Here is a 12,997-nt window from a genome sequence, read left to right as displayed (position 1 = left end):
TATGCTGCCAGTGCTGTTTGCCTTTTAAAGGAAAAACCAATTCATTAGTCATTGCGCAATGGAAATACCAAATTCAGAAGTCATATTCCTGAAATACTTCTGTATATTTAAATGATTGTGATTCTATTAACACTTTTCTTCCTGCAGTTATTTTTCAAGTACCTCTGAAGTTCTGAGAAGATCTTTGCATTAAAGAAGTAACATTTTCAGTACAGAACTAGATGAACAGATGATAGGTTTTCATACAGTTTACAAATACAGAAGGCCTGTTGGAGGGAGGTTTTTGACTACTCATATGGTTCTGCCCTAAATAAATTGCCCATTCAGAAGAAAGGTCTCCGTGTTGGTGGTGGATTGTTAATGAAGGTTGCTAATTGTGCATCACAAAGTGTAACGGTGCATCTAGAGAGAATTGGTAATAAGCAGAAAATGTAATGCTCTTAGATAAATCAGTGCAGGGACCTCACTTGGGATGTTACTTGCCATTTGTGGCAAAAAAAGATAGTGTCATTTTGAATGCAGGCTGGTAAGGCTAAAAGTGTTCTGAAAATTTTAACAAGTAGCGGAATGCTTATTATAAAAATCAGAGTTAAGAACTTGAGAAGTCTCCTTCTGTTAAAGACTAGGATGTTGTAGTCAGCGGGTTTGCTTAAGCTTGCTTACGGACATTTTTGGCATCCTTCTCTGAAGCACTTGTCACAGTCCCAGACTGAGTCAAATAGCCTCATTCAGGATGGTGATTAGGTGTGATTCACTGGGCACTAGGCAACTTCATAATTAGGGAGGAGCCACTTAAGGAGTTAGCTGTTGTTTTTATGGCCATGTCCTGTTGTCTTGTTGTGTTGCAGTTACAAAGGTGTGTAGTCAGAATAAATCCTCCATGCATCCAGTTCAGCTTTTAGGTTTCGTTTGATGGAACATTACCTGTGGAGAGGTAGAAACTAATAGTAGAGAAAAATACTTGCTTCAACTTCTGCTTGCATTTTTCTTTATGGGCTATACTGGGAAAACTTGGATGTTGCAAACAGTAAATTATGTAGGCAATAACTGAAATCATTACCTCTTTCTAGTGTGCTCTCATTAAAAGCAAAATAGATACCATTGTGTCAGTCAAGCAGTAGTTAGTTTTTAACAGAGTTGAATCAGTATGATATACAGATATGTAATTAAATGGGATCATTAACTACAGTTTTCTGTCAGATTTTAATTTTCCCAGTGTACAGAGTACTTCCAGCTATTTTTGGGGATACCAGTTAAAGCAGCTCTCAGTATTTAGATGCATGTTGGATCTATTCCTCATTAAGAAAACATCAGTGTAAATCATTAGCTTTTGACTTTCTCATTTCTCTTTATTTTATTTGAATGTCTATTTTCTTTGTCTCTTTTTAAGAATGTAACACATTCTGGAAGACACAAAGGACACAAGTGGCACATTAACCGTCAGAACAGCTGGCTTGGAGATATTTTGGACTGGCAAGATGTTGCATCATTTGTTCATGATAACATTGAAACATTTCTCTCCGTACGTATTCTTTGCACTTACTATGAAATTGGTCTAATTTTTTAACTGATAGCAATTTCTCCTTGGAGTACCACTAAGGTTATGGATTCAAGTACATGGAAAATTAGGGAAACACTGCTAGTGTTACTTACAATTACCTAAGCAATTATTGTAAACCTGTTTAAGATATAACTGTAAAACAAACAGAAACGTTCATGATAAAGAAGCTCTTATGATTTCAGCATCTTCGTGGATACCAGCTTCCCAGCTGTCTTCCTGAGGCAGGTTGTTACCTGTGTCACCTGCAAGCTGATTTTCAATGCATTATTTTATGCAGTCTTTTCTCTTTAAAGAAGAAACCAGGTGGTATAGGTTATAACTGAAGAAGCTATTAACTAAGAGGTTATGAAAATAAAACCAAGCAATAAAAGCAGGGGTCATCTTTTTTTTTGCCTCAAATTATTATTATTTGTTGGATTGAAAGCAGCTTATTTTTCTTTTTTATGAAAGTTCTGTGGAGAGTGAAATAAATACTTTACACAGTGTGAATTCCTGAATAAAAACCTTTCACCTTATGAGGAGAAAATGAGGAAGCATTGAAAGCAGTCCAAACTGAAGTGTTTCACTAAAAAATCATGTTAAGTCCAAAATGCTTAATATACAGAGTCAATCCCCAATACAGTTCATCTTTGACTTGAGCTGTTGTCATTATTAGAAGTATCTTCAATTTTGGAAGACTTATTATTTATACCTAACTGGCACCATGGCAGCTCTGTGGATGCAATTAAAGCTAGTATTTGCCTCCAGGCAGTTCTTGGTTTAGACTGATAGGCATGTGTGCTTTTTCTGTCTTCCCAACTGCTGCTTAAATTGTTACAGCTTCTACCAGAGAACAAGACATGAAACAAGAAAAAGTTGAGAGAAACTTTATTGCAGTAAACCTTTTTTCAGTTAATAATGAAATTTGCTTAATGCTTTCTCAAAGTTGGCCATGCATGCTTGAGGCAGAGGATTTAAAAATGCACAGCACATCATGATTTAAAATCAATGTGGAGTTTCCTTCTAGGCAAGAGGAACAGAAGGAGGAGAAACTACATGATAAGAGCGTGTCATTTGCAGCATTGCTGCACAGTGCTCAGAAACCATGATGTAAAGTGTGCTTCAGTAATCTAAGCAGGCTAGAGAGAGGGGAAGAAAAGTCTAAAGAGAATAAATATTTAAGAATGAAAAACATTAATATTAAAATTTTCATCTAGCTAACATGCTTGCTTTACTTCTAAAAACTGGTTTCGAAGTTCAAGAAAAAAAGTGCCAGCAATTGACTTGCTTTCCTGTTTATTTCCAGGAACTCATTACTCATCAGCTGTGGGGAAACACCTGTCTTTTTTCTCCATATACTCATGTCCTTAATGACAGACTGTGAAACAGTCATCTTAGTATAAAGCTCTAAATCCTAATTTCACATCCGTACTGGGCAGCATTTTCTTTCCTGGCTTGCTCATTTACAGTGCATTGCATAAATATTACTCATACTAATATTTTAAATTAAAATTTATGAAAATATGATCTCTGTGCTGGTTTAGGTCATTAAAACATGGAGAGTATGAAAATAAGAAAAGTTTTTGCTGAAGTCTGGTATTTTTAAGTAAGTTTCTTACCTAGCCTAAGATACAAAGCAACCTTACTGTATTCAGGATTTATGTTCTTATCACAGCATGAAAATCTTTCTCCTGGTATTTTGAAGTAGAAGAATGGGTTATTAGGATGGCATACTGAATTGGGAAGGGTTAATATTTTAAATTATGTGGGTGCTTTTGGGAGTGTGTGTTCTGGGGATTTGATTTTTTTTTTGCTTAGATTCTTTGGTTTGGGTTTCTTGCTTGTTTGCTGTTTTCATATTTTATGAACTTTGAGTGGGATTTAGACCAGATTAGATGGGGCTTGGAGCAACCTGGCCTAAGGAAAGGCGGCCCTGCCTGTGGCAAAGGGATTGGGACCAGATGATCTTTAAAGTCCCTTCCAACCCAAACTGTTACAACTTTTTTTTTTTTTTTTTTTGGTTGAGTGTGTTGTTTATGGGGAGAGTGAGGTTGAACACTTGAAATCAATGCTAGTTTGCAGTTCTTAAGAATATGGCAAGACACAGTACAGTCCTAAAGCTGTGTTGACAGGTTTTTTTAACATGGAGATAATTTAAAGACAATGAGATAGCTGTAAAGAAGTGGATATGCGGCTCTAATGAGATTTCCTCCACTTTTGGAAAAGAATAATTGTGTATGATTACACTACTTGCATGTAACAAATATTTAAGCATAGATTGAGTTTACCAAAAAATAAATGTCTTGCTTGCCCCTTGGCTTTCTGAAGTATTTCAGAATAGAACAGATGTCAGTTTTCTCTGAAAATACAGCTATTTGACAGTGTCATTAGAGCCACAAGCAGATAAGCTCTTTTCCATCGATGGAAATCCTAGGAAGTGTTCTTCCTCCTTAATAAGTGAAGGAGCATTTGCTTTAAGAAAAACATTAAAGGAAGACAGCTGCTAGTGTTTCACTTCAGGCTTTTTCCTGTAGTGGAAGAATTTTTCATTTTAGAGTTGAAAGCATGTAATTAAATCACTGATGTAGGTGTGCTGGGGAATTGCTGCTGTTCGTTTAATTTGTAACAACATGCATTGATTCAAAATTCTGAGTATCAGGTAAAGCTTGGAAGACTTGTGTACCCCCCTCAAAATGTGCTGTTCATTATAGCAGTTATGCTTAGCTGTAGTTTGATGTAGACAGACCTTAACTATTTTAAAGTAATTTACTATATAAACATGTAAATTGCCTGGAGATTTAATATGAAGATAAGCTTTTCCAAGTCATCAGTTAGCTTTTTTTCTAAAAGCTTTGGTGTTAGCAGCACTGCTACCTTTTTCCAGTATTAAACAGTAGTGTTTAAAACTAGTATAGTATAATCAGTGATGTGTTTCTGAAGTGGAGTTTATTTCACCTCATTCTTTGCAAAGAGAGCAAGAATGGATCCTCACTTATGCCTTGTATTTTGCACCCCATGCTTCACTCTAAGGTAGTTTATCAGATGGATTAAATAGGCAGCACATAGCTGGACTATTAAGATTTAATTTCTAAAAAATAAAAAAGATTCATTCTTTCCTCATTCATCTGCTTTTCCATTCATACCCTTTTTCTCCATTTCTTGTATGCTTGTAGCATTGAGAAAGTGAATCGCTGCTGGCTAAATCAGTGCATGATGACTCAGAGCTCCGTTGATGTTATAGGAGACATTGCTAATGTCTTCTTAATTTGATCTTTCGGCTCCTTGCACCAGAATACTCATCATTCCACCAGCAGATGGTATCTCGTTCAGAGATCTCCCAGACAGGAAGACAAAAGACCTTCCACAGAGATGTACACAGGGAGCTTCAGCTTAGTTAGGTTTCTGTTTCTGTTTCTGTGCCTTTAGCATGACTGATCTGTGTGTTTTAAATCAAGTCAGCTTCTCAAATATTTCAGTGAGTTACTACATATCCTAATATTTTCTCTGGCTCCAGTAATTTATTCAAGTAATCCCATAAGTTTATAGCTAATTCAGTCCATTTTGCAGTAATATATCAATTAGCGTGGTTTTTTGGGGTTTTTTTACATCTTTGTGTCCAGTTTTGTTCCCTTTATATGTCTGTTGATCTTTAGAATCAAGTTAGGTACATAGATTTATCTGGCTTCCAGAAGTTTGCTGACTTGAAGTTCTGAGCAAATTACTGTTTTGGTCAAGTGCCTTTTAACCCTCATTTTCAGGTGCTGACCAGTTTATAAGTGGCCAAGAGGACACCCTAGATGCCTGAGAACATTGTGTGCAGTTTTGCTTTCTTGCCTGTTACAGATTGGAAAGGCACAGGAACTGATGCTGATGGTGACACAGCACAGTGTGATGTTTAAGGGCGTGCTGAATTCTGCACAGCTTCATAGCTCTTTTAAACATTGATCCCTTATGGCTGCTTACAGAGCAGTGGTTTGGGGAAAGAGGTGTGGTTTTCAGTTATTTAATAATAAAAAAGTAACTGAAAGTACTGTAACATTGCATAAATATTCACACTTGTTTTGTTGTGCTTTGGAGAACTCTCAGCTGGCAAGGTGTTAACAGTTCTTTATGTGTAGTAGGTGAGCTCATCTACTCAGCTGCAGTAGGCTCTGGGAAGTGAACAGCATTATGAACTCTTAGGTGCAGCTGCACATCATTTGATTTTGTGAGTGGTAGGGAAGTATTTGAGCACGTTCTGGTACTGTATTCAGTAATGATTAATGTTTGCTCTGTCTGTCTTCTCAGCCTAGCTATGAAAAGCTTGTATCTTGAAATTTTAATGATACATATGGGTAACGAGGAATTATTCTGTAGTTGGAGACGCATCGTAAAAGATGCAGTTGCTTTCATAAGACATGCCAGAGCTGTAGAAGGGCACTAACTGCACTTATGCTAAAGCAAATGCTGGTGATAACTAGTTCAATAGTTCAAATCAATGACTCCACCAAACAAGGATGTTCATGTAGGAGAACCGTTCCTGATGTTAATTGAATGACGTGATACCTACATTGAAACCACCTGCAGTTTGTATACTCCTGGTTATCAGCCCTCAGGCTAAAGCTTCTACAGAAAGTGTTCAATAATCCTGCCTGTACTGGAGAAACATCATATTTTGAAGTAAACTGCTACGGTCTCACTAATTGTGCTTTTCTCTGGCAGATGGAACAAGCTCCTCTCTTTGTGAATTCTCACTGGTGTCAGCTCAGCTTATGTGTTGCAAGTGAGGGTCTTAAGAGTTGCTGTGATTTGTATTTAGAAGACTGTTAAATCAGGCTAGTTTTACTCTCTAGAGCAAAACTTGACTAGACCAATTTTCATTACCAATGCACTTCATGCTAATGGTTTGCTTTACAGTCTCCTAGTTTTTTCATTATGTATTCCAAGTGGTCAGTCCTTAGCAATCGTGTCCTACATGGGCTGTGAGGATAAAATACCATCATGATGGTGCTGTGTAGTTGGCACCAATAGAGTCTGTCCTTAATGGTCTGAGTTACAGGAGTCTAAATGAGCTGGCTCAAGAGCTCTTAGGTATGGACAGCTGGAACTTAATGGACATCATCTTCCCTCAAATTAAGGAGCTTGTCCTTTCATAAAGTGTTTTTATTCCAGACAACTCCTGCCCCTTGACCTCTGCCCTGGACTATCTGCTGTCATACTTGGGAGAAATACTAATTTTCCAGGTCATGACAGGTGCCTTGTCCTGTTGTTTGCCTTTTGAGGTGTTTTTCCCCTTTCTTAGTTCCTACCTCATTTTCTTGAAGGAAAAGCAGTCTTCCTAGCTCTAAAGGTTGTGCATCTTCAATGCCTTCTTACTCAAAGCACTGCTCCTGTTTCACGGGCCTTTGTTTTCAACCTGTGTCCCTGTTTTCAAGGCCTTTGCTGCTGTTCTGTGATTAAACTCCACATTATAACAGAAGGCCTGTGGCACAGAAGCTCCTGTTCACACTCCTGTTCACACTCCTGTTCATACTCCTGTTCATACTCCTGTTCATACAGTTCTTGTAACAGGCTTAAATATCTGGGAGGGGAACCTTGCATACAATTTAAGGCCCGCTATTAGCAATGATAGCACTATCTTTACTCAATACCGACTGGAAGGCCTCTGCTTTGGCTACCAACCATTGCCTCAGAATTCACTGTCCTCTGTGTTTACAGTCCTCACAGCATAATGTGCACATAATGTTACCTGGGGGCTGGATGAGCTTACAGCACTGCTGCACCCCCAGGGTGAATTTGTAATCCGTAGAAGAAGCAAAGGAACAGGTACCAGTAGGAGAACATTTTTCAGCAGTGTCCTCTTCACTTCTAACCTCACTTGAATTCTCAAGAGAGACTAATAAAATCTGTGCAAAAGATGAGCTTTGACATTCATAATTCCCATTGAATAGTAGGAAGCATGAGCTAAGTAGGTCTTTCTGTTTTTAATTCCCTGTCATTTCCCCCAGCACTTATGCCCTCTCAAGTTCATGCTTAATAAATTAAGTTTGATATGATTCACTCACTTCTAGAGGAGAGGTGATCACATGGCTTACATTCTGCTTTACAAATGCTGCGTACTGGGGAAGGGTTTTTTTTGGTTTTAGGGGAGTTTTGGTTGGTTAGTTTTGTTTTAATTCAGTCTTATTTCCATTTGTTAAACCAAGACTAACAGTTGCTAGTTTTGAAGTCTTCACTTACAACTTTGAACCTGAAGGGCTTTTGTGTCAGAGCTTTACAGTTTTTCCAGTTACCTTAGTTAATCTGAAAGAAGATTTGTTTGTGACCTTGCTGCTTTTATTTGTTAGAATCACTTTGGCTAATACATTCTTACTGTATTCCTTCTGGATGAAATACATGTTTGAAACTGGTGTGCATTGTATTTAGGATGCCTCCATGTTCCTCCTTTTGATGCATCAAAACTAGTCTTTACTGTATGTATCCATAAGCAATCAGTTCCCCAAGCCAGTACAAATTTTAATAGATTATCTAAGATTGTTTGATTTATTTTTCATAGTTACTTGACTAACTGATGCATCCTTACTCAAAATCACAACTTTTGCATTTCTCTGCAGATATTATTAAAAACATGCATTTCATTACCATGAAAGCTTTTAAAAACAAATTTATTGAAGTAGCACTTTTAGTATTTGATTTGAAGCTTCAGATTTATTCCTACCTTGTGATGTTACTCCTTGTTCTTTGTGTCTTAACATTTCTGCCTTTGAAAAGGTGAATATTTTCTCTCAAGGCAAGATCTGCTTGACAGCAATGTTAATGACAATAAAGTGTCACCACATCTAGTTTTTTTGCAATTTTGCATAATGAAATAATTTTGAACATTGGGAGAAAAATTCCAAAACCTTGTAATCAGCTGCATAGAAACTTACCTTTGGTAAAGTAGACATTTTCACTTGATAGAACCTGCTGTAGTGTAGGTGTGAGGGAAGATGATTTTTTTTTAAAAGTCATTTTTGTATAGCTTGATGGAGACAAAACACTCAGTAAGTAGTTTTCTGTCCTTGCTAATAGCATCCAGTGCCTGACTTTGCTTTACTTCTCCCTTGTTTTTCAGATCCTGGAGTCTCTGTGGATCGTGATGAGTCGCAATGTGAGCCTCTTGTTTACTACGGTTACAACATTAGTGACAATCCTCTTCCACAGTGGCACAGCTCTTCTCAATTTCGTGCTTTCAGTGGTAAGTGGTATGTCATTGGTTCACATGACCCATTTTACTGGAAAAGCCTAATTGCACATGTTGTAACAATGAAAACTCAAACCTAAAGCATTGGAAACATCTTCTAAACTTACCTAATACCAAAATTCTTTTAAGATTTTGCAAATTCCATATCTGTCTGGGGGCATTCTAGACAGAGGGCAAGATTCGTATAACTTTTACGTTAGGAGGTAATAAGTCTTCCTGTCATCCTGTTAGTTGAAAATTCTTGTTTCAGGCCTTGAAGATACTAAGCTGTAACTTGTGATATCCTACATAACTGCTGAAGTCTTATGGTGTGTCCTCATAAGCATATCCCTGTACAAGTCATTGCTTTCAGAAGATGGAAAAAATTGTTACAGGGGGATCAGCAATTTGTTCTCTAGTTGTCTTCCATAAAAAAAAGATTGCATGGGAGTATTTTATTTCTTCCTTAGTCCACAACTTCACCCAACATGGCACATTTAAAACTGTGTCTGAAAAGTTAATGTACAAAAATTGCAAGCTAATTGCCAATGATTTCAAGGCACTCAGGCTCAGACACAAAATTTATCTTTAGATGCCTAATGACTTACATCAAGTTCATTGCATGCTGTTACTGTGATGCATGATCTGACTTTTTGTCTGCCAGCAGGGTCCTGCCTCTTGCTGAGGCACTGTGCAGTCAGCTGGTTTAGCAGAGGTAGTTGGGATCTTGCTGTGTGGGAATTCTTTTAAAGATTAGATGCTTGAACTGTACTCTAAATTTTTCAAGTTTCCTAGTTGCTACAGAAAAGTTTTTACTAGTTTGGAGTGGCACAAACTATCCTAAGTTTTCCAACAAGATAATACTCAAAGTGGTTAGTTTTTCTACTGATTACATTTCAGTCCAATTTTAGTCATCTTGAATAGAAATTAAAACACTGAATTTCATTTTGATAAAAGGTTTAAAAATTTGTACTTTAAAACATGGAAATAATGGACACTTTGTTCAGAACCTCCATTTTGAAAAATACGTCTTCTATCAAAACGTTCAGTAGGAATGTCAGTCAGTGTAGCACATCCATCCACAATCCAGTAAGACTCTTCAGATCCTCACCAGGCTTTTGAAAACTGATTATTAGTCATGGAAGTGTCACTTGTATTTCACTTCTGAATACCAGTTCCTGTCTGCACATGTGCATGTGGATGTATGTATATGCTTTTGTGCTGGTGTATAAATACGCACATGTGTGTACTCACATGTGCTCCTATTCTGTTACAAAGATTGGAAGAGAAAAAGCTCCATTTGGCTGATGGGCATCTACAGTCCTGCAGGGAATGTGCAGATTTTGTAAAACACACAACTAAACAAACAACCAGAAAACCCAAAACAAGCAAAAAACTCCCAACAAACAAAAACCCTGAAGCTTTACAGCAGAAAATTGAGTATGAAAAGCAGATACAAAAGTGTTTACTGAATCACTGGACCTGATGCACAAGTAATTAGGTTGTATGTTTCTTGGTATCTGTGGAAATGCTGAATTATCATTTTGGAAGAGAGTGTTTACCCAGAGCTTTCTCCTTGAATTCAGTCTATCCCTCCTCAAATTAGAGTATTTAATGTTTTCAGCTACAGAACAAATTCTACAGCATGAAATAGTAATCCATCAACTGTTTAACTATGGAAAAGTCTTACTGTTTTGTATTTGGTAAATTATTCCTTGTAGGCATTGGCAGGATCTTGAATTGTTGCTTAGGAAACAATTTAAGTATCTCAGATATCCTGTAAAAGAGGTCTGAAAACTTATAGCCTCCAGTTGCTCTAAGATAGTACGTATCTTTTGCTGCTGAAAGTAGTATTGAGGCTATTCTACTTGTTGGAAGAGTCAGTGAGCCATTTGATAATATTTTATTGTATACAGTGACTACGGCTTCTTTTTGCATTTCTACACCTATTGTGCTAAAGGAAAAACGTTAATTTCCTAAAAGGCAGGTATTCCAAAATTCAGTTAATTTTGTATGGTGCTGTGGTTACATCCATCTTCTTTTAGCAGAAATTGAGTAGGGTTTGTATTTTTTCCTAGCTTGTAGTTCAGCTTAACACCATTTTATTCCACTGCTGTTCATTCCCAGCCATTGCTTTGGCTTTTACACTGCAGGTGGGTACATCTATCTTGTATCTCCTTAAGAAGGCAAGTTTCTTCTGTGAACACTGGGGAAGAACAGTCAGGATAAGTAGCTATTATACTTACTGTACTTAGAGCAATATGCTGCTCTCTGTGTTGAAAACTGCATGTGCAAGAAGGATCTCTAGGCTGAGCTCAGTGAAAGGAAGACACAGCTTCATCTGGGTGCCTGCTTTAGTATAGAGTTTTCTAGTGAAATCAGGAAATACTACAGTAGCTTAGGAGAAATGGCAGAGCCCATCAAGGAAGAAAAATAACCATAACTGCAGAATTACAAAGGATGTTAAAGTGTGATTCAAGTTTTAAGATTCTGTCATTTGAAGCTCTAACAAAACATAGTTTATACTGCTACTGGCACTAGACTATTTCCCATTAAAGCAAAGCTTAATTATTTTTATTATTTTTTAATCTCAAAATGAATGTTAACAGCATGCTGTTTAAATCTGCTGATATGACTTGTTTTATTAGCTAGATTGGTTTATCACCCAAGGCAGAAGCTAAACACCTTGGAAGATGTAATATAGCCTAAACCAATATATGACATTTTGGACAGGGGTCATTATAGGTGAATAGTTGAGTGTGACCTTCCAGTTAAAGTCTGGGAGGGTAGAGTAGGGGGAAAATGGTAGTAGCATTTTACTGAGTATAGAGAAATTAGGAACAGAGACAGATGCCATTCTTGAGATTGGTAATGAAATACTGCAGTGCTGTCTGCATTTTGTTTTCTGAGCATCTTCAGAGAGAATGAAGGAAAAGAGCATGAGGTGTCTGCAAACTGGATAAAATGCTTGAAAGTAAGAGACTTACGGAAGTCAGGCTGTTTGGCTCATAAAAAAAAATTAAGATATGGTTTATTCTAGAATATAAGTAGGTTGGAAAAAAGGAAAGAATTCTTTCTAATCTTGGGAAGAGAGAAGAAATATCTGAAACTTGTAGATGAAGCAAATATAAGCCATAGTTTACATTTGGAGCATACAAAATGGATTTTTATTGTTCGAGGTATTCTGTTTCATGATGGACACAGTTTGTGATTTATACTTACCCAAGAAGTTGCTGAGCCCACTGACAGGAAAATAAGAGAAATGTACTTGACTGCCACATAGAGGAAGCTAATCCAATCTGATTGTAATTTTTTTGTCTTTTAACTGAAACAATGGAACTGCCATTCCTTCTGCTGAGACTCATCATCAAACTCACAGAAGGAATGTTCACTTAGGAATGCCAGCGTAACATAAAATGTATGGTTGTGAATTGTGAATTTTGTGTAATTCCTATCTGATACCCAGCTGCATAAAGACTCTTGAGATAGCCCAAATTTATTTGGCACTTTTGTTTGCTTGTTTTGAGAATAGATGTAACTATTCAGCAATTTTTTGATCCGTTAAACATGCTGAAAAAGAACCAAAAACCACCACAACTAGAATGTTTATCAGCATTCTAGTTGTTTGGTCTAGATGTGACTTTGGGAAGAGGCTGAACAGAGGCAGAAGTTTTATAATGTCTGGCTGTGAATATTAAGTCCTTTGTGGAGCAGGGGAGAAAATTACTCTTTCAGCTCTGTGTGTTTTTCTAAATCCAGGCTTGTGGAAGAGTATCTTATTCCTTTCCAGTAAAATTCAGTATCTGAAGCATAGCTGCATACTCTAATTCTGTAAAGTATTTATTACCTTTTAATTTAAAACTTCAATTTGTTTTGCAGGTGATTTTTCTGACCACACTGTTCTACCTGTTGAGCTCCAGTGATGAGTATTACAAGCCAGTAAAATGGGTGATAAGCCTGACACCTTTGTCTCAGCCAGGTCCCTCCTCAAATATAGTTGGCCAATCCGTGGAGGAAGCAATAAGGTACCTTGCTGATTTCTTGCCCTTTCTTTAAAATTCCTTTTTAAATTTGATGTTCAACTGCAAATAATTAACAATTGCAACAGCTTGTGTTTCAAAGATGAGTTGCAAATCTCAGAGATTTCAAGAACCTAGCATCAATGATTTTTTTTCCCTTTGATTGTTGATAGAGCAATTTGATTGGACTTGACTAAAAAAATTTCAGAGATCTGTGAAGTCATGTATACTAGTGTT

General features: G+C 37.0%; 1 protein-coding gene across 3 annotated transcripts in view; it reads left to right on the top strand.

Moving 5' to 3' along the window:
* Nucleotides 1-12,997, top strand: part of TMEM245 (transmembrane protein 245) — a 79,241-nt gene that overhangs the window by 37,858 nt on the left and 28,386 nt on the right. For all 3 annotated transcript variants that reach the window (XM_048313083.1, XM_048313074.1, XM_048313064.1), the window contains 3 exons: nucleotides 1,391-1,522; nucleotides 8,634-8,756; nucleotides 12,621-12,766. In XM_048313083.1, the coding sequence (XP_048169040.1) occupies nucleotides 1,391-1,522; nucleotides 8,634-8,756; nucleotides 12,621-12,766 (401 nt within the window). The remainder of the gene's footprint in view (nucleotides 1-1,390; nucleotides 1,523-8,633; nucleotides 8,757-12,620; nucleotides 12,767-12,997) is intronic.

The sequence above is a fragment of the Corvus hawaiiensis genome, chromosome 1 (assembly GCF_020740725.1).
Source record: "Corvus hawaiiensis isolate bCorHaw1 chromosome 1, bCorHaw1.pri.cur, whole genome shotgun sequence".
NCBI lineage: Eukaryota > Metazoa > Chordata > Aves > Passeriformes > Corvidae > Corvus > Corvus hawaiiensis.
This window is presented reverse-complemented; position numbering and strand designations above follow the sequence as displayed.